This window comes from Lycorma delicatula, chromosome 3 (assembly GCF_047948215.1).
Source record: "Lycorma delicatula isolate Av1 chromosome 3, ASM4794821v1, whole genome shotgun sequence".
NCBI lineage: Eukaryota > Metazoa > Arthropoda > Insecta > Hemiptera > Fulgoridae > Lycorma > Lycorma delicatula.
In genome coordinates this window covers 46278048-46301570 of record NC_134457.1, presented here as the reverse complement: position 1 = coordinate 46301570, position 23523 = coordinate 46278048, and the positions used below count along the sequence as shown (strand labels likewise).

At 28.8% G+C, this 23523-nt stretch overlaps 1 protein-coding gene across 1 annotated transcript in view; it reads left to right on the top strand.

Moving 5' to 3' along the window:
• Nak (Numb-associated kinase) overlaps window positions 1-23523 on the top strand; it is a 150304-nt gene that overhangs the window by 45439 nt on the left and 81342 nt on the right. Inside the window, exons 4-9 of the mRNA XM_075359740.1 lie at window positions 615-726; window positions 3247-3450; window positions 5573-5705; window positions 10570-10673; window positions 17437-17779; window positions 22740-22947. Coding sequence (XP_075215855.1) covers window positions 615-726; window positions 3247-3450; window positions 5573-5705; window positions 10570-10673; window positions 17437-17779; window positions 22740-22947 — 1104 coding nt within the window. The remainder of the gene's footprint in view (window positions 1-614; window positions 727-3246; window positions 3451-5572; window positions 5706-10569; window positions 10674-17436; window positions 17780-22739; window positions 22948-23523) is intronic.

Genomic DNA, 23523 nt, shown 5'->3' with positions numbered 1-23523 from the left:
AAGTTGACCTCTGGTAAAGCCCATCAGGGCTAGGAATGGAAGGGGTGGTGTGGCAACCAGAATCATCACAAGGTGTGTGGTGTCTTCTCCTATTGGGGGTCAGGATGTGTAAAAAATGAAACAAAATACAAATGTACATAGACATTCTATTTATGTATAAGCTTACAGAACTGAAAATTTGTTTTAATGAACATCTGTTACTAGTAAATGGGTATGTTAAATACTATTTCTGAATGCTTGAGAAGATTGATTAATCATTCTACTTCACTTCTTTTTATCTATTAGGGGAGTGATCTTCCAGAAAAATGTAGAATGTGGTAAGCAAGTCAAATGATGGTTGATGATTTATAAAGTTGGAAGAAAGAAAATGCAGTAGCAGATATAAAAACTTCAAGGTGCTACTTAGCATAAGTTTAGAGAATGATTAGGCAGTATGATTTTTTACTTAATATGTCCTTCCTTGTAACCCATTTGTCTAAAAAATATGACATGGTAGTTGACAATTATTAATGAATGTTAATAAAGTTAAATATTAATAATGTTACTTTAAATCTTTTCAGTCACTATTGTAGGATATAAGTGTAGAATAACATAATGTGTTATTTTTCTTGCAGGCTTCAAGCAGGTTTCAATGAGACAGAGGTGTTACAAATATTCTGTGATATTTGTGAAGCTGTATCCAGATTACATCATTGTCAAACGCCAATAATACATAGAGATCTAAAGGTAATTAAATATTGTTTTCAGTACAGGCTCTCTGTTGTCTAAAATTCTAACATAGTTATGACAGTTTTTATTAGGCTGGTAGTGTATTATAATATTCTAGTAATTGATTAAATTTACTGTTCTTTGTTTCTTTTATGTTCGATTAGTAGATTTAATATAACTATGAGATGAGTTTTTTTTTTAATCTTAACCTTTGGAATGTGATAGTTTTAGAGAGAAGCATGTCCTGGTGTATTTTGAATGTAAATTATCTTCACGATTATTGAATATTTTTTTAAAGCAGTTTTGATGGAAATTTTTTGAAAAAATGATATTTTTTTTTTTAAATTATTTAAGCAGTATTAGTATTAATTAAGGTAAGCAGTTAGAATCTGTTTGTATTTGAACACCTAACAGTTTCATAAGTTCAGGTAAATTATGTTAGTGGTCTAGTGGTGGACTCATCATAGAAAATCATCTGATTTTGAAATCATGAGTGCTAAGGTTCAAGGTCATAGAAAAGACTTTTATACAGATTTGAATACTAAATCACATGGATACTGATTCTTCGATGGTTGGGTTTCAGTTGACTATACTTCATTTATATTCATACATATCATCCTCATTCATCTTCTGAAGTAATATCTTACAGTGGTTCCGGAGGCTAAACAAGAAAAAGGTTTGTGTTGAAATAAATCCTGGCAATTGCACCACGATAATGCACCTGCCACACTTCACTGTTTGTCCATGAATTTTTGGCCAAAAACAACACCGTTATGATGCCTCAGCCTCTGAATCTGCTGGAGATGGCCCTCTGTGACTTCTTCCTATTCTCCAGGTTGAAAAGAACCATGAAAGGACGAAATTTTGCTAACATTGAAGATGTAAAGACAATTGCTGAAGAAGATAAATGTCATACTGAAAATTGTGTTCCAGAGGTGCTTCAAAGACTGGAAAAAGTGCTAGAGCAATGTATTGTATCTGAAGGGGAGTACTTTAAAGGTGATAAATTCAGTATTGATGAATAAATAAAGATTTTTGAGAAAAACTAAAATTCAGTGTATTTTTTTTATCAAACCTTGTACGTATAAATGCAACTGATGATTTCATACTTTTTAAGCCTGCCTTCTAAAGTTAATTTGAGGGTCAGCATGGAAGCATGGTACCTCTGACCCTACATTATTGTTTATCTAATACACCGTGAATCATATGTTCTATTCTGTTAACTATTCTACTGATGCATGAGATTTTAGACTGATTGTGCAGACGTTCTCGCATTCATCTGCTCCTGCTTTTGGTATGATAGCAATTACACCCCTTTTTAAAATCTGAAGGTAATTTTGTCTTCTAATGTATAAATCTTATTCACTGCTATTGTTAATTCTTGTTTAAGTATTTCAGATGCTTATCAAATTCAGAACTAATAGAGCCATCTCTTCGGAAACATCAGTTTCTTCCTCTTCCTCAGATAATTTTTCTTTTATGTGCAGTCCTCAATACCTGGCCTTTTAATATTTTCTTCTCTCTGTAACAAAGATTTTCCATTTTCGCCTTTGATGATAATTTTTGTTTCATTTCCATAAAGTTTTCTCTCCCAACATGTTACATCCTCCTTCAAACATTTTTCCTTTGCTACTTATATTTCTTATTGATTCCATTTCTAATGTCGATGCAAATTTCTGATGTTATAGTTTTTTGCATTTTCATTTTTTCAGTTTTAGTTTACTTTTGTTATACATTGTTTTTCTACCTACCAGAGTTTTTTTTGTTTCTCATGCCTTATTCTGTTTTTTACTTTTATGCATTCATCTGCAACTGAACTTTCTGTCATAAAAAAAACATCAAAAAATGTACATTTATCTAAATTTTTTCCATACTAGGTTCATTTGGAAAGTTCTCGTCCTGCACATAGGTGGTGTAAATTATGACCAAATGACTGTGATATTATCAAGAGTGGTTCTGTAAATGGCAAGCTGCAAAGTTTCCAGAGTGTAGTTGCTCATCTGTGACAATTGATTAAAGCAAACAAGTTTGACATAATAATCTGAAAAATTGAAGTTTGAGTTGAATTATGAAAAGAATCTTGTCTTACATAAAGTATTTTATTTTAGACAGTTTGACCCCATCATACACATGAAAAGTTAAATACTATTTTAAAGGATTCTTCTCCTTCATTTTTTGAGTAAAAAAGCAGGCTACTGAATTTAAACACCTTACTGATTCAGTGGGAATTGAATTCACATTCAAAGAAGTAAAAAGTGGGGTACATCAGTTCAAGATAATTATGAAGAATGATGGTGTAATGCAAATCAGTTTAATAATATAAAACCTCTACAACAACAAAATTGTCAAAAAATCAACAATACTATATCAAATGATTGCTAAGTGACGTTACTTGCTCTTGAATGATATCCATTACCGTTAACCATGGGTAATGATTGCTTTTTTTTTTAATTTGTGTCAATTATATTTTAAGTATTGGTTCATGTTTGTTGTTATCAAAATGTTTATTTAATTGAACATTTTTGTAAATTTTTATAGGTAGAAAATATTTTAAAAAGTGAAGCAGGACAGTATGTACTTTGTGATTTTGGTTCGGCTACAGCCAAAGTTCTTAGTGTTAATGCACAGGGTGCTTCTGCAGTAGAAGAAGAAATCCAGAAATATACGACTTTGTCTTACAGAGCTCCAGAGATGGTCGATATTTACTCGGGAAGGCAAATTACTACTAAGGCTGATATTTGGGTAAGCCTTTAATTTTTATATTTAGTTGCAGCTTTTTTGTGGTATTGAGTTAATTCTTCATATATATATTTATACATATGTACAGTTTTAACTTTTTTCAGCCGATCGTAAAATTATAATTACATAATCCCAGCTTCATTCTGTGATTGATAATACTATGGATAATTTTTTTCTGTTTAATTAATGAACAAGATTTTTCTTTATAGTAATCCTTTTTACTTTATGAATAATTACCAACCTAAATTCTGGAATATTTGCATTACTCGGATCATTTGGAATGTTTTTGGCCTTACACAGAGATAGTACAAGTATCATTAAATGACTGACTGATATTTGTCGAATATAACGATGCTTTATATGATGTGATGCAAAATTTCAGACTGATGTATTAAGGTTTTTGGCAATCGATTAAAGGAAATAAGTTTTGAAATTTTCTGAAAAATGAATAAAATTGAAGTTTTGAGTTGTAAAATACTTTGTTTTAAAAGATTTAAACCTGATAGACATGTAATATAAAAAGAGTTAGATCCGATTTTAAAGGATTCTTTCCTTAATTTTTGAATGTAAAAAAGTGGGCTGCTGAATCAAAATGATTAATCCCTGAGACGAGCAACAAAACTGTCACAATAACCCACAATGCTGTATTAAATGATCACTGACTAAAGGTATGCAAACTTAATGAATGACATTGTAAAGATTTCAAATCATATTACAACATTTTACACAGTATTTTGGTGTGATTCAATTGTAAGGGTATCATTAAAGGTTTTTACTGTTAACCTTTCTTCCTTTTTTGCAAATCAATCTTGATCATCTGGAACAGATTTTACTCATGTAAAATCTGTTTGCATGATCCTAAGGATCCTCTGCATGGAAGAGTATTCCTTGAAAGATTAAAATATATTGTGGTGTACAAGAGTTAAAATTACGATCCCAAATTTGTTTCTTTAGTAGACGTGTTTCAAAACTTTAAAATTTTAAAATTATTTCTAAAGGAAACTCATACATTGTTTAATTGTTTTATTCTTCATTTTATAAATACAGTTATTATAATTCATGCATTACACTAAATTACACTTTTTTATGCAATGCATTAATCTTAATTAGCTTCTGGTAGGGGTTTTCTGAAATGCTTTATTGTCTTGAGGACTCCACAGGTGTCTTTGTAATATCTGGAGGAAAGATAATCTGATAGCTTATTAATATAAATTGTGGATCAGTAATGGCTGCTCCACTCTAAGTAAAGATGTCCTGATACATAGGAATTATGGACACTCTTGGACGGGGTTGTTTTGTCTCATTCTGTGGTAGATTGTCCCTTCTCACTTATTTGATTCTTTTCTTGCTTTTGGAGATGATTTTTGAGTTGTTGGGTACCCGCTAGAACTATTGCATACTTACTTTTTTATGGAAATGGACTAACTTTTAAATCTATCCTGCGGGGGTTCTGTTTTTCTTTTTATACAGTGATTGAACAGAAAGCTTAATCTGGGGTTGAGGTGCTTGGATGAAGTCGGGCCCCCAAATCCCTGACTGATAGATACATAATTATGTTACGTGTAATTAGATTTATGTTAAATTTACTTAGATTATGTTAGATTTATTTAGATTCTTGCATATTTCCTTCTCTTTAATTAAGTGTTCAACTTTTCTAATTATTCCATATTGTACAGTTAAACATATAAACTACAGTATTATGTAACTAACATTTTTCAGGACAGAAAGCTGAACAGTTTGTTAATCAGAACCATATTTGATTTCAGATGTTATAACTGTTGTTCTGATGAATTATTGCAATTCCCTTCTTTATTATCATTGATGATGCTGTTTTCTTGCAATTGTTACTTATTCCCCTTTTTCATACTTAAATCTTGCAACATTTTTAATTGTTGTTCAGGTAAATTTAAAAAAAATTGTATGTTAGCTTTCATTCAATTGTTCTGTTGCTCACAATTTTGTTAGAAAAAAATTTAGTAAATTTATTTGTTATGGATAACAGAGGTTGTGTTTTGTTATGAATAGAATATGAAAATAATAGCTTACATTTATTACTTTTCATTTCAGCAGAAGTTTATTATGGTTCTTTTATATAACAACTGTGTTTTGGTATTCTTTTTTTCAGGCTCTGGGTTGTCTTTTATATAAACTGTGCTTCTTTTCTTTGCCTTTTGGTGAGAGTACACTAGCAATACAAAGTGGTCATTTCACCATACCTGATAACTCAAAATATTCACGAAATATGCACTGTTTAATTAGTGAGTAAAAATATTATATTTATTTCATCAATTCAGTGTAAATTTGTGTGTGTGTGTGTGCATGAAATACAAACCACCAGAACACAGTAATTAGATAAGTTAATCTTATCATATTAATTTCCAAGTACTAGTTTTTGCGGTATCCTGCATTTCAGTTGGTATTGAATTCTATAACTACATTAAAAGAAATTCATTCTACAATTTGTTGAAATTGATTTGTTTTAAACAATTTTTGAAATTTAATAATGAATGTATATGCAAATTCTGGTGTTCAGTACTGGAATGATGCAATATTTAAAATGTAATATTCTTTGTTCTATTGTCATTATTGCCAACTGTTAGGTTGATTTTTATTATGGTTTTAATTAAATTGTCATCTTTGATGTGATCTGGTGGTTCATCATTTTATATTTTTGTTTATAAATGTAATATTTTTCAAGATATTCATTTTTTTTATCATTATTATAAACTTCCAAAATCTCTAAACTATTTTTGCAATCAGTAATACTATGTTTGTATTCTAAAGAATGGTCAGCAACATTAGATGTAACTGTTTGTTTTTGTATGTTTTATGCTGTGTAACCTTCTGTAAATCTTTTTTTAAATGATCTGTTGTATAAATATTACTGTACTGGAATTGTGAGTGTGCCTCTGCAAGGAATGTGTTGTGCGAGAGAGAGTGTTAGATGTTTGTACTCATACTACCAAAACGCAAACAAGAAGCCAGTTTATGAACGATCACTGCACTTACTACATTATACAAATGATTAGTGCCAAATTTTTCAACTAGAGTAGCACTAATAAGCATTGTTATGATGAGATATGCACTAGCTACTGGCATGACAGCCACATTGTTTCATCTCTCACACCACCCCCTCCCGAGACATATTTACCTGACCCCCATCCGTATTACATTTTTTGCATTTAAGTTTTATATTTTTCTTAATTCCGCTCTATTATTTTTATTATTGTTTTCTTTTAAATATTTTTTAATATATAAAATATATATTTATAAAAATATATTTAATGTTTTATAAATTATTATTAATCTTGTTATTTTTCTGCTGTTGCTTTTTAGAACAATTATTATGATATTTTTTATTGTTTTTTATAATTTTTTTTCTTTAATTCTTCCTTCAAAACCAGTAAATATTGCTATTTATTTTATTTCATCTATCTCTTTTTTGGTTTATTTCTATTGTTTTTTGTATAATTAATAGCTCTAAATATTATGTTTTTATATATATTAATTTTTTGTGACCATGAATGGTTAGAATTTAAATATATTGTATTATTATTTGCTGTGGGTTTTCTTTAAACTAATGTTTCTATTATATGTGTTTATTTTGATATCAATATCAAAAAAATAGGATTTTTCTGTTATTTTCTATTTCATATGTAAATTTTAAATTCTTATAATTGTTAGGTTTATTTAAAATGATCAAATGCTATGAATAACATTTATTTTCAAATACAATGTAATTTTGAAGACAAATATTTCTTATTATAGTGATAAATGCACTGGTGTGTTTTGTTATTTCATGTTATCTATTTTTTATTATTTCTATTGGTTGCATGTTGTGATATAACTTAACATTTTTATATTAAAATTAAATTTAATAGTACGTCATAACCATTTTTTATAGCCAAGATTCATTTTATTCTAAGTATTTTAGCTATCAAATATGCAGGTGCATGTTTAAAATTTATTAAATGTCCTATAGGATTATTTATTATTTTATGTAATTTTGGAGTCCAGTGAGTTTTGGGGGTGATGGTATATAGGGATAATCTTAGATGGTAATTTAATTTATCATAATTAATCATCAGTTTATATTTAGATATTAAATCTTTTATAATTCTTAATTAAATATTTGTTGGGTCTTCTATTTTTTAAAAATTTATTTCCTTCAATGTATTTGTCTTTGTGCCTAATAATTTTTTGTTATTAGTCTTGTCTGATTTTAATAATATTATATCATTATCATTAAATTTTTTTTTTAGTTTGATAACCTCATATTTTGTAATTATCTATTATTTATATTTTGATTTTTACTTTTACCAACCATAATACAAAAATTAGTCAACTTTTGATATCTTAACATGTAAAGATGTTTATTCAGTTATGGGTTGCTTATTAGCAGCCACTGCTACTAAGAGAGCTCTAATAGAATATTGGTAATAGGAATGCACATGCCCATTATGGTAATGACATTCATTTTTTCTAACTGTATTGGGATTGGTATGTTTTATTAAAATCACTTAACATTGTGTAATGATCAAAGTTCAATAATGTTTTGGTCCAACCAGTCCAAAACATTTTAATGATAATGGGTTCTTGATACTGTACCTGGCTATCAGTCTGTTTTGTTGAATTGATAAGCTTTTTGGTTTAATTATTGTACTGTAATGCCTGATTTTGGCTTTTACTGAGATGTTCTGTTTGATATTTTTTAAGTTTTTTTTGGTTAGTTGGTAGGCAAATTCAGTTTTTCTTGTTATTTGGTTGTGGCTTCTTCATCTAAACCATTAATTTGGATTATTTCTCTTAGATATTTTAAACTTAATCACTTTGTTGATTTTTCCATGTTTCATTTTTAGGAACCTGGGTAATCTTAGTTGTTGGTTATGAATTTTGTTTGTGTAAGAAATTTTTAGCTATACTTTCTCTATGATTTCTTTTAAGTGGTTTACTGGTTTTGCTGCCATTTTTTTTTAGATATTCTCAGATAAAATTGCAATGTTGTCAGCAAAGGCTAGACAGCTAATTGTAATTTTTGAATTTATGACAAATTTTATTTGGTGGTGTGTTCAAATTTCTTTCATCTTTTCCCATTCTTATTATTTTTTCCAGAACAGAGTTAAAATAAGTTTATGATAAACCATTTCGTTGTTTTACTTCTGTTTTAATTTCAAATTCTTCTATGAGTTCGTCCATGAATTTTACATTGGATATTGTGTTTGTCTTGTTTAGTAAAATTATTGTTTTGAGATTCAGATTGAATTTTTATAGGATGTTAAATAAGGAAGTTCATATGCCTTTTTGAAATCTACAAAGATGAATCCGTAGTTTTTTTGCCCGTATAATTGTTTTAAGGTTCTAGATTTGTTCTGTATATGATGCTCGTTTTCTGAATCCTCTTTGGTATTCTCTCATTTGTTTGTCTATGGTTAGAATCCATTTTGAAGTACTTTTGGGAGGACTTTGGTATGTCACATGTGTAGAGGGAAGTCCCTCTATAGTTATTTACATCTGTTTGTCTTTTCAATCTTGGAATTTTTTCAGTTCTCCATATCTCTTCTAAAATGTACTTCAGTTCTTCTCTTGGTTGTTTTATTAATTGTTTCCATCTCTCTGCTACGGTCAACTGAGCACATCAATTAACAACCAGATGAACACAGACTGATCATTCCTTCATCATCATTTGAGAAGATTATATTGTGCAGCAGTTGGGTGAACTGCTACATATCTCAAAAAGCAGTGCACACATTATTCTGAGCGAGTGAATGCATATGAAACAATCAAAAGACATAATAGAATTTTGAAAAAAAAATTGGTTAAATTATGTAGGATCACTAACCAAGGTAATAACACATTTTGTTGAAAAAGTTATAAGAAGTGACAAAGAAATCTCATTACTTATCTTGATGGATTTTCATTATAATCAGAGTATAACATAGTCACCAAATCGAAACATACTGTCACACTAACTCATGTATTCAAAATAGTAACAGTTACTTTACCAACCTTACAAAGCATTAAAATTGTATTTTAATGCAGTGCTTCCAAAGATAAGGCTCATAGGAAACAAAGAATTACGGGTACTGTTTGAAACCCCTGGGTATTATCAGGTTAATTGAATCATGTGAGTACTGGTTAATTAATAATTTTTGCTTCCACATGTTATTGTTACAATAACATTATTGTTATTGTTATTGTTATTGTTGTCATCTTTCAACATTGAAAGATGAAAAAACCTGACTGTCTAATATTTTCTTGTTGATTATAAAGACTGTTTCTAAATGTGGCATATTCTTCATTATTTTTTTCCAGTTTCTCTTTGAAAAATTTGTCATTTTCTGATTATTGTGTTTTCATTTGTGATTTTTGTTTAATGAAGTACAAGTATTAAGATTTTTTGTTTGTCTATTTTTTTTTTTTTGTTTAACCTCTGGGACCACCTTTAGGTATTGCTTCAGAGGATGAGATTTGTAGCATGTTTGAAAATGCCATGCCTGACTGGGATTTGAACCCAGGACCACCAGATGAAAGGCCGAGACGCTAACACTCGCGCCGTCACGTAGGCTGGCGTTTTGTTTGTCTAAAAGTTTGATTGGTTAACTTTAAATTTTGTGATTTTTAACTGAGAGTTTATGTTTAATGTTCTAAAGAGATATTTGTGTTTGGTCTTAATTTTGACTGTGGGTTTCCAGGATAAGGCTTTGATACCTTCTTGCATATTGGTTTGGACTTTCCAGAATCAGATGGTCCAAATGCATGGCACGTGTTGGTGATGCATTCTTGTATCTGTTTATCACCTGGATTAATATCTTTTCCGAAAATTTCATCATGAAATTTTTTTTGGGAAAGTCAAATCTTTCCACCAGTGTTATTGTGTTGTAAAATTGTCATATTATATATATTAAAAGAAGCTGTAGTTTACTTTGCGAAAGATAACCTATACAGTTTTAAAAGGGTAGACAAATTGTGTATTGCACCAAATTATTAATTAATATGCTAATTATTAAAGGTAGTAGTTATTTTTATTATTAGTAGTTATTAGCACATTTCATTCATTTGTTAAATTTTGTCATTGTTGCTGCTATTTTTTCACGGTACTAAGTATTAGTTTGTTTTATTTAGGATATATGCTGGAACCAGATCCGGATAAAAGGCCTGATATTTTTCAAGTATCCCATGTTGCATTTACAATGCAAGGAAAAGAATGTCCGGTTCAAAACCTTCATGTAAGTCCTTATTATTACAGTATGGATTTTAAGTTATATAGTTATACAGTACAGATTATACATTAATTATAGTAATAGCTTTAAATTAAAACTAAATTAATTGTTTACTTTTGTTTAAAGTAATTTAACTAAATAAAAGTTTGAAGCTAATTTTTTAAAGAAACTGTATTTGAATAGAATTTTAAAACTAATGATAACTAAGATTAAATAAAATACGTTATAATTAATTACTACTGATATCTTTGTAACAATCTATAACAGTTTGTCGTAATAGTTAAGTGTATTCTTAAAATTGCTGATTGCATTGTAATATGATATGCACTGTTTTTAGGAGATTAGTAATCTTGTTATTCTAAAATTAATGTATCTAAAACATTTTTTTTTTTTAAACTTGATGCGATTGAATTATTAATAAAATTATATAATTTTATTAAACATCTTATAATTCATTAATATCAAGAAGTTCGTTAGAACTTCATCAGTAAGAGTTCGCAGAAATGGACGGCATGGCGAAGTAAGTGAACTACATTTACAGTTATAAACATGACTTAAGCTAAAAGTGAAATGAAAATGGGGGAAAAAATTGAAAAATAAGCATGAAAACTATCATTTCAGTTCAATTAGATTTGTAATAAAGGATACTTTTAAAAAAAACCTCAAATTTTGTTAGTCAATGTTTCTTTCTTCCATTTGATGAACCACAGTACATGAATATGTTATTTTTTCCTCAAAAAGGTGGGTTTACGAATCGCATCGCTGGGTAACAGTACTTAACAGTGCCTTTTTATGAATGATCTCGTACAAAAACTTAATGTAGTTGAAATTATAAAATTTAAAAAAATGTTTAATATTTTTTTAAATGTTTTTCCTCCCGAAAAACAAAAATTGCTGTAATATAAATAAAGTTGTTTTTATTTATAACAAAATCATACTGATATCAAAAAAGGTAAAACACTACATTTCTATCATCAAAATCTGTTACTAATTTACAATTTTGCTTAAAAAAATTACATGTTAAATGCAAAGACAAAGACAAGTTACATACACATGACAAAAAGCATCTTGCAAATTAGCCCATTAAATTATTTCAAAACATATTTTTAACACATCCATGAGAATACAGTAAAACCTCATTAATCCAGACTTTCAGTATGAAGCTTTCATAATCCTGGGACTCGAGGTTGTCAGGATTACCTAAAGTCTGGATAACACGAATATTTGAGAATTATGGATTTAAAACACAAAAATTCGAACTTTATTTTAAAATACACTTATTTATTGTCTATATGCAGTTACATGAGATTTCACTCATGAGCATATCTGGTAAGTATATTATACTTTGTTTTGCTAATTCTCATAGAATTAATTTGGTAAGCCTGAATCCAGTAATCAAGCAAGCTAAAAACCCTTCAGTGTGATGCAGTTTCTAAAGACACTGTAATAAAGGCTATCAATTGTTGGCTTGTAGCACATTGCATTTAATTTTTCAAGCATGGCACCATTGGTAAATAAGATTATTTATATACGAGGGTAACTCAATTATTATCCGCAATGTAATTATAAATTTTATTGCAATGCAAATATGAAACTTACATGTACATCATTTTTCAACATAGTCCCCTTGCATTTCAACGCAGTTGGTCCATCGTTGCACAAGCTTCCTGATGCCCTCATAAAAGAAGGTTTTCGGTTGAGCTGCGAGCCAGGAATGCACCGCTTGTTTCACTGTTTCGTCCGAGGTAAATCGACAGCTCCTTAATACCTCTTTGAGTGGACCAAACAAGTGGTAGTCAGAAGGGGCAAGATCAAGACTATACGGAGGATGAGCCAGTACTTCAAAGTTGAGTTTCTGAAGCGTTTCAGGAGTGTGGGGAGCAGTATGTGGACGGGCATTGTCGAGCAACAACACAACATGTTTTGACAGCAGTCCTCGGCGTTTGCTTCGAATTGCAAGCTTCAGCTTGGCAGTAAGCATCTCACTGTAACGTGCACAGTTTATTGTCGTGCCCTTTCCTCATAATGTTCTAGTACTGGGCCTTGTGAGTCCCAGAAAACCGTAAGAATCACTTTTCCTGTGGATGGTTGGGTCTTGAACTTTTTTTTGCAGGGCGAATTTGGATGTTTCCATTCCATACTATGCCGTTTACGCTCCGGCTCGTAATGATGGATCCATGTTTCGTTATCAGTGATGATTCTTTCTATGAAGATGCCCTGTTCGTTACCATAGCGATCCAAATGTTTTTGGCAGGTGTCCAAGCGCGTTTGTTTATGCAACCTGTGAGTTGTTTTGGGACCCATCTTGCATAGACTATGAATTCCAAGTCTGTTGCGGATGATTTTGTAGGCAGAACCATGACTGATTTGCAGTTGATGTGCACTTCATCAATAGTTACTCGTCTGTCTAAAAAAACCATGTCACGTGCACGCTCAATACTTTCCTCATTTGTGGCGGTAAACGGTCGTCTGGCTTCTTCGTCGTGCGTAACACTTGTGCGACCATTTTTGAATTTTTCAATCCATTTGTAGACACTCTGTTGCTGCAACACACTGTTCCTGTAATGTATCAAAAGTCTTCGATGAATTTCGGCCTCTGATACACCTTCCGACCACAAAAAATGGATCACTGAACTTTCCTCTTCTTTGGTGCAAACAGAAAGCGGAGCAGCCGTGGTTAACGGCAGGGCAGCGATAATGGAACTAACCTAGCAGCATCAAACCTGCACAGACATAACAACAATAAACCACGTATACGTCATCTATGTAACACGACAGTACTACCAACATAAACTAAAATATAACTAAATTGCGGATAATAATTGACTTACCCTAATATAAATAAAATAAATTAAAATTCAACCTTACCAACAATCATCAGTAAAAGTTTACTTTCAATTTAAAAGCATTAAAATTAAAACTAACATAAGTAGATAGAAAAATTAAAATATTGAAATCATAACAACCGGTCATCATAGTGTAAAAGTAATTATGTTTATTATGTAGGAAAGTCGCAGTTGTTATGCGATAAATAAATACATACATGGTATTTATTGGAAGCAAGTGTACTTAATCAGTTTTGTTGGTTATTTGATAAAATTGATGATAAGTTTCTAATGTTCATCAAAATTAATATATCTTTACAGAGTATGAAGTCCATATTGCAATTTCTTGAAATTGCCAGCCAACACTTCTTGTTTAAAGCAATCCTTTTTTTCAAACCTAAAGAGATTTTCATGCTACTTAGATGAAAGGGTGTAGGTAAGATGACATATATAATAACTCTTTTTTACAATACTCTAATGCTTGTCTCTTTCAACATAGTCCCAATTTAGTTTTGCACACCGATACAGTCTTGTTTTTCTATGGTTAAAGACATTGAGCAGATCAGTTTCTTCAGTTCCATTTATAAATATATTTGAAAAAAAATTATTTAGAAATTAGTAAATATTAAATTTGTATTTAATCTTGGTCAAATACAAAATAAAAATAAACCTACGTAGGAAGTGGCACAGTAATATTGTTACATTAATAATTTTGTTTATATAATTTTATTTGATGTCTCAGGAAAGGTTGTCCTGAGTCTGTACAAGACTATGCCTCATTTACATGTTATACATATCATCCGTATTACATATTGTATTTTTGAAGGGGGGGGGGGGTGTATTGTCTACTAGTTGAACAGATTGCAGTGTACACATTGGAAAATAAAAATAATTTTATTTCTATAAATATAAACAAATAACAGAATAATTTTAGAATAAACATTTTAACTTTATATTATAAAAACATTATTTTTCATCTGTTATAAAAACATTATTTTTCATCTGTATGCAATTATGGCTGAACAGTCTTTTATTAATAGTGGAATTTCATCTTCACTGTTTTTAAATTTAACTGTATTTAACAAGTAAAAACTACTTGTTAAATAATAACGTTGAACAGACATTGATATTTATTTTTAACATTCTTAGCCATAAAATTCAATAATATATATATTTAAATATCTTGAAGGGAAACAGCACCATCCAGTATTGCATAACTTTTGTGATCTGGAAGAATCAAGAATTAGGCTTGGTTAGCATTTTATCATTACTATGATTCTTTTTGTTGATGCTGTTACTTGCTGATATGTCATAGTTGTGATGAATCCATTATAGAACAGATGATTTACCTTACTGTCTTGATAGGACCATTTAGTCTGTTGGTACTCTGTATATCCTAATTCCTTTTTCTTTTATGATTTTCACTCTAAGGAATAATTAAATGATTAATTTGCTATAATTTCTAATTTTTTAGTTGATTATACATAATATTGTTTTTTATTTAGGAATTACTTTATTATTTATAAAGAATTAATAATTAATTTAGAAATTTTACTATACACCTAATCAGTTTTTAGTTTAATAGTGAAGTGGTATTTCTATGACTGTTATTAAACTTTTATTTTGTACTAGTTTTAAAATGTTTAAAGCTGGCTTTGTACATAGGTTTTTTTTTTACTGTCACTAAGCTGAATTTAGATTAACTTTTTTATATGTTTTCGAACGTTTAGTTTTCATTTTAAAAAAACTTGACAAACCTACATTAAAAGACTGATATGTATGAGTATAAAAAGTTAAAAAATTAATAGTTGATTTTTTTTGCCAAAAACATATATCATTATTGTGATACAGATTTTTAGGAACTGCTATATCTTTTATATCTTATTTCTGGCAGAATATTTGTATATATTTTATCTATAATGTACCTTTACTGAATAATTTGTTACAACTTTTGTTGGTATTATAAAATTCTTTAAATAATACACATAATTAAATTGCATAATGATCTGTGTTGCATCAGTATTTTTATTTTTTTCTTGAAAATTAACCAATCAAAAATGTGTCTTAAAGCTACTCAACACTTTAACATTTTACAAGTATATCTAAATAAGTTTGTTGTTGCTGTTGCAAGTATGTTGGATTAGCAGTGTGGTTTTTTGGTTCAGCTGTCTGTTAATCATTGCATGGTCTTTTATTTAAAATAATAAATATGTATATTTAAATTATAATAAAAAGAAAATCAAATTACATTAGAGACCAATAAAACAAGGGGAGTAGCAATACACCAAACAGTTTAGTTTTAATAGAAAAATACTGCTTTTGATTATATAGTTTAGACTCATGTCAACATAAAAACAGGTCAGTGAAATATTTTAATATATTTATTTTCTACAACTATGTCCTATATTTTCCACATAGTAACGCTTAATTGAAGTATAAGTAGTGTTAATAACTAGTTCATATAGAGAATATTGAGATGTACTTTAAATGTACTTTAAATGTTATTGATGACAACAGACACCTGTCTGTTGTCATCAATAACTTTTCAGGATGAATTTGAAGCACAAAAAAATCATTAAAAAAAATTAAAATAAAATTTAGTTATATTTCAGTTTTCTCCATCTGAGTAGGGGCAGTATATATATATATATATAATGACAGTTTTTCACTAAAAAATTACAATGATTATGTAAATGCTGATCTGTGAGATAAAAAATTTCTCCGATAATTTAATTTTTGAATTCAGCATGTAGTTTAAAAGGGAATTATTTTAATTTAAATTAATTATCTGTTAATTAAGCTGACATTTATTCTTTTTTGTTTTTGATATTTAATTATTTTTCTGAAATTTTTTTGCAAAATTAAAACTAAAAGTTAATTAAAGCTTAATATTTAATCTAAAATGAATGAAATAGAAAGTGTCTTTTGTGAGAGTGATATAAAGTTTTTCAAAGGCCTCTTGACTTAATATTGCAGAATGTTTTGGTACTATTTTAAAGGATATAATGTATATGTTTAATATTAAAAAAATAATCATTTTAATCAGTTTGATAGTTTTATCTATTAAATTTTAAGCGATATTTCATCCTGAAGGTTAAGGCCATTTTTATTTTATTGTTTGTTCTTGTGGTTATAAATATTTAACTATAAACAGCTTTTTAAAATAATATAAATATTCTTAGATTGATTATGTGTTGAGGATATTATTTTTGTTACTGCATCACTGCCCCTGATTAACTAACATACTGCATTAGAGGCAGTGTATATGATGAATTGTTTCCTGTGGAAATTAATATTATTTTTTGCATTACACTCTCTCTTCCAGTCTTTATAATTACAGTGACACATGTAAAGCACGTAAAGTATAAGCTACGTCTATGATAGTTACTTTCTCAATTGTATTCACTATTTGGTCAGTACCTCTGATGAAATAAGTAAAAATGTTGTCATGGGTAGGCTGAATATTAACTGAATTTCAGTGGGTTTGACATGCCAGTGTGCAGTTGTATTTTTGGCTCTGTGAAGAGGGCAATAGTAATTTATTTAATAATTTACTTTTCCTGGTAAGCCTGGTATAGAATGCTTTTTAGTTTTGAGAACAGTTTACTGATTGCAGGAATGAGTTGTATTTCATTTGTTTCATCTGTTACGGAGCTGTGGTAAGACTCTGTTAGGTACAGAGTCTAATGGTATCTTATATGCATATAACTTCTGGACAAAAACATTTATGGTTCTGAAATATTGTACACTGCTGATTTATAATCAGTGGAAGATTTTGCTATAAAAATTCTGTATTCTTTGATAATGATAAAAGTTTTTAATACAGATAATTTTGTCTATCCATTTATTTATTTTGTATTTATCTCTCTCTATCACTAATTTACATATGCATTATTTTAGTCACCTAATTTATCTACTTCATCCCGGTATTTAATTTCTAACAGAAAGTACCTCTGCCAGTGGTCGATCAGCTGCCTCAGCCGTTAATGGAAAGTGAAGCTGCAAAACGTGCACCAGTCAAGTCAGTTGTGAAGCAGACTGTTTCTGCACCAGTTGTCGTCGAAGGAACGAGTGTCACTCCAAGACAGCGACCAAAGCCATTAATGTCTGGTGGTCTTCCTCCTCCAATTGGATCTTCCCCTACACCCAAACGGCCGCCTCCTGTTTCTCCTCCTCCTCCTCCTTCAAACCCTACGATCCAATTGGCTATTCAGCCCCCTGGTCGAACTTCTCAGGTCACCAAAAACAATAGTATCGATTCATCTGAAGCTCTTTTTCCACCCTCAGGTGAGTTTTTACCAATACTAAAAAGAAATTGTTTATTAATCATCCTAAAATCCAGTCTTAGAATGTCTAGTTATTTTTAAGTAGTTAATGATTCAGTTGCGTTATTATTCTTTCAAATATCTGTAAAAATCATTTTTTGGGGTTAGCATGTGCAGACTAATTTCTTATTTCTTAAACTGGTCATTTATAATAAAGTTAATAGTCAACATTCATAAGCTACATTTATATTAGAGTAAGTATAGAAGATAGATGAGAGGCACAGTTTTATTGTAAAGCATGAGAAGATACTTGTAATTTTGAGTCATTACTAATCTGCTTTTCAACTGCAGTTGTAAGTTGGGTGTGAGAAAAGTTACACTAATAATCTGCTTAGAATTTATTTTGTGATTTTACAGCACTAATTAAAAAAAAATATTCAGTCAGTTTTTGAATCAAAATTATTTTTTCTAAATTTCTGTTTGTTTATAGAAAAATCAATACAGATACTTCCATTGGTAATATGGAATGGCAATTTCAAAAATACAAAAGTGACTACAAAATTTGATTAAAAACATGGGAATAATTTGTTAACTGCAGGACAGTAATTAAGGAACGATAGAAAATCAATAAATCTCAGCTGTATAATTGATTTCAAATTAATTTAAATAAAGGTGTAGCATTTTGCAAAAAAGTAACAGAAAATTGGTAAAATTAAAATTGAAGATTTCAAAATTTATTTTAAAATCTAATTTATGATAATTATATTGTAGATAATATCATATTCTAGATAATTTATTTCTAGATAAAGTGGTCTTTTTTCATACCTTTTATATTTACAGTAATTTAGGGAATCCTAATGCACGTCTGTTTGGTTACAAATATTATTTTTTACCTATTTTAAAGTTTTGGCCACCATCTTATTTCTGCCTTATTGGATTAAAATAATTTTTTTCAATGGCACTATAGTCACATGACATATAATTTTCAAATAAGATTTGATGAAATAATTGATGGAAAAAATCTGTGCATTGATATCTATGTTTTCAAGATATTGGCTATTAAAAAATGTACTAACTAATAGTGCTTATTTATTAATTTTCATTATGTAGATTTTTATTAACAATAAATTAATCATGTAAAAATAGAAACATTCCTGTAAAGTCCTGAAATAGAAACATTTTTTATTAATTTTTGAAGCTAATGTTAGTTAAAAAATTGAACATTTTTATTATTTCTTTGTTATTATTATTATTAGGAGTGCAGGCCCAAACTGTAATCTGCCTCTATCCATTATTGTATCTGCCTCTATCGATTTTTGGAATACTGCTTTTTGGCAATAATTTATTCTATCCCCCTCTACTCTTCTAACATGTGCAACCATATCAGAAATAAGGGATTGACACAGGTCAGTTATTCTGTTCTTCAGCTCTGAAGAGTATCTATTAGGGCTTTGTAAACAGTGAACTTTAAATTATCCTCTCAAGTAAAACTCCAATGGATTTTTGTGTGGAACGTCTGGAGAAAATTCTGGCCATTCCACTGATCCCCTTCAACCTATTCATTTTTCTGGAAATTCAGCATTTACAGATTCTTTTACTTATTTATTAGTGAGGTAAGGTAACATCTTTCTGGAAAATGGTTTTACCTTGGAGAAATTCTTTGTGGGTTATCAATTGTAATGTTTCTAATCGTTGTTACAATTTCCTCCCTTAACATCTACAAATACACAGCTCCTGTAAGATTGCCATTAATGAATAAAGGCTTAATTGCATAATTACCTAGAATGGCAATCAAAACTTTAACTTTTTTTGGGAAGTTAACTGTTGGTTTCAAGAAATAAATTTGGATTATTGTCATCATGGTATCTAGAATTGTGTTCATTAATAAACCCATTTTTATACAAAGTGAATTCATCACAGAAGCAAGTATTGTGGGCAAATCGTTATTTGCCCACTATACTTTTCTATCTTGGTTTTCTATCATAATATTGACCATTTTTTCACAAAATTAACTTCAGCATTGAGATTCATTTTCAATAAGTTGTTGATTGTAGTTACATTTTGTAAGAATGGAGTTCTGTTTTAAAATGTTTCTTATACATTTATGACATATTTCATACTTATTACCAATATTTCTAATGGACTGTTTAGGATTTTCCAAAAACTCAGAAAAAGTACCAATTTTTTTAACATCAAATAGTAGAAGTTGAGGTATTTTCTTTTTATTGTTAGCACATTCATTTGTACTGGACTTATCTATTAGCTTTTTAAGGTAGCTTCTGGAAACAAAATTATTGGAAGATTGTTGGTTTCTTTTAAGTGTACTTGCCGTTGTGATATTTCAGTAGGAAATCAATACAAAGTGGTAAACAAACCAAATAATCACAGGCAAAAATGAAAAAAATGTGCTAAATAAAAAAATAAATTTTAAACAGTATTGCAGTTTACACCATTACTTTGAACATATTATTACTTTTTATAGTACTTACTACAGAATTTTTTTACTTTTTTCTAAATAAAAAAGAAACAATTAAATTGTAACTTAAAAATACAGTATTGTACCAACTACTGCCGTGGTATTTACAATATCGCCTATTAAATCAAAACGGATAGTTTTAATGAAAGAATTTTTAAGAGAAAAATTTCAAGAGAGAATTTTTAAGAGAATAAATTGTGATCGTGAAAAATTTCGGTTTTCAGATTTCAGTGAAAATATCCATTTTGACCATTTCCCTGAATCCATTTTGACCAGTTTCGGTGTGACATCTGTAAATACGTGTCTTGCATAACTCAAAAACAATTAGCCATAGGATGTTGAAATTTTGGATTTAGCACAGTTGTAACATCTAGGTGGATCTCCCATTTTGATTCCAGTGGAAATTAAAATTAAAATTTTAATTAATGAAATATTTGGATCTTAAAGGAAGGCCACATTGGTTCAAATCAGATTTCACCTCCTTTAGTTTTTTTTAACTTTTTTTTATTTATTTTTTAACCTTTTATTTTTTTTAATTTAAATATATTGATTTAATAATTATTAACCCGTGATTGTAAAAAAAAAACAATTTACAGTAATAATAGTTCAATGATAAATAAAATGATTAGTGAAATAACATTTTATGTACCTTGAAAAAAAAATGTGTAAATGTAATTTAAGAGGCATTACATATGTGTGTATGTAATAGATTTTGGTGAAACATCAGACTATTTAATATTAATTGAAAAGTTTAATTCAGCAATAGTATTATTTTTTAATTTTCTAGTTTAATTTCTGTTTAATTTAATCTACATTAAAGTTAACTACAAAGTGACTGAAAATAAAATACGTAAAATTAAAATACATTTTTGAGTTGCATTAAATTTAAGGTGATTGTTGAAGATTTTTTTTCACGTGTGTGTAATGTTCTTCTTGTAACAGTTGTTATACAATATACTATTCTAGATCAGTATTATTTGTATATTCGTGACTTTCTGATTAACAAAAGTTTCAGAATTCTGGTGTGTGTAGTAAATTATTCCGTTTAGTGAACTCCTTTATACTTGCTACAAATGTTAATTTTGACTTTACAGAGTTAAATAATCAGTTTTTATTATTGGATTATTTGGTAAACAATCAAAAATGAAAAAGAAACAATCATACAGGAAAAAGAAAGATAACATAAAGAATTATGTCTCAAAAAAACGACAAGAAAATGAATGTAGAGAAAGAAAGTGTTAAGAACAAGGGAAGAATAAAAAAATTAAGAAATGATGATAAATATAAATAGGAAGAAATTGTTAAAACCAAAGAAAGTATGAAAACATTAATAAAAGATTATAAATATAAAGAGGAAGAAAATGTTGTAAACAAAGATTAAAAAGATTTAGAGAAGATGTTAAATATAAATAGGAAGAAAATGTTGCAAACAAAGAAGGAATAAAAAAAATAAGAGAAGATGATAAATATAAAGAGGTAGAAAATGTTATGACCAAGGATAGAATAAAAACATTAAGAGATGATAATGAATATAAAGAGAGAGAAAATTTGAAAACCAGAGAACATGTACACAAATTAAGATAAGAAGACTTATGTCAAACAAAAAGTGATTGAATGATTTGCAACAAAAATCAAATGAAGTGATGATCAACTCCAACTTGGGGAGAATATTGTCTGACAATATTCTGGAGTAATGAACTAAAAGATAGAAATTTTTGCAATTTATTAAAGATCGAGCATTATGCCTTAGTGTATACATTGTTCTTGTGAGGGTCTATATTTCAGTCACTCTGTAGTTAACTTTAAGGTAGATATAATTAAACAGACTGTTTCTGAAGATTTTTCAAAAGTTACAATTATAGTTCAAAATTTATTTATAAAACTTGTAACTCTCATAAAAGTAAGGTAAGGTAAAATACCGAATTTATCTACTAGTAATGGATGGAAATTTGTTAATATACCGTATGATAGAATGCAATGCAGCTGCATCTTGTACCAAGTGTACAGAATAATTAATCAATTCTGAATAGACTCTCGTCAAGTAAAGTTCTATTGCAGTACTCATTCTATGCACTTCATCGTCCTATTTATTTCATCATTAACATGTACGAAAAATGATGTTAAAAGTTAATTATTTATAGTTAATGTATACCAATTGTAATAATGTTAATTGTATAAATAAAGTTCACGTGTTTCTAAAAACAGACCTACTTGAGTTTCAATTGCATATACATTAAAATGTGTATGTGTAATTTAATAGGCATACAAGGAAGTCATGTGGTGTCCACATCAGAACTTTATAGCTAATAAACGCGATTAAACAAAACTTAGAAGTAAATGCATGAAAACTCAAAATATTATAACTTGTCTGTACACTGAACTTTTATAATTTTTATATTAATATTATTGTTTTTAAACGGATTTTCTTTACTGTATGTGTGTTCTATTAGATTTAATCTGTTTACTGTTTTTCCCTGAAATCATTTAAGATTTATTTTTTTAAAAGGATATCCTGATCCATTTCGAGAAGAAGCCAATTTAGCTGTTGCTGGTACAGCAGCTACAATCACAGGAGAATCTGCTACTGCTAAACCACAATCTGTGTCACATTGTGCTATACCTCCAGGAGCTGAAACACCCCCTTCTTCACCAACATTATCAACACCAAAGTCATCCCATAGAAGAAATGTTAGCGATACATCTGCCTTTAACAAGTTAGTATATTTGTTTTGTTTACTTTATGATAAATAATAAGTGATGTATTGTGTATCACAACAACTGATAAAATACTGATTTATTTATAAATAATGAATGTAAATGTATTGGTGTTTAAATTGAATTTGATTTTAAAAACTGGAAAGTATTATTTTTTTTTAGAAGCTGATTTTTCTATTACTACATTTTATTTTGATTATTATATTATTAACAACAACTGTGTTAAAATTATTTATTGTTAATGGGTAAATGAAAACCTTGTCCAGTATTTTGAAATACTGTTAGGTAGTGTTTTTTATGGGAATAAAGAAAAATAATAAGGAAAATGTTATGTTTCATGCATAACATGATTACGTTAATGCGAAACATAAACATCCAGTAAATTACAGAATCTCATCTTATAATTTTTACATTTCTGAACTATTTATTAATGATGTAGAATATTGAAATAAAATGGTCTAAATTTGATTTAATGAGAAATGGCCTTGCTTTTAAACCATTTAAAAAATCTTCCTCACTAATCTATTTAAAATAAGACATTTTTTTTTATAAAAAGAATATTAATTCTTCTAGAA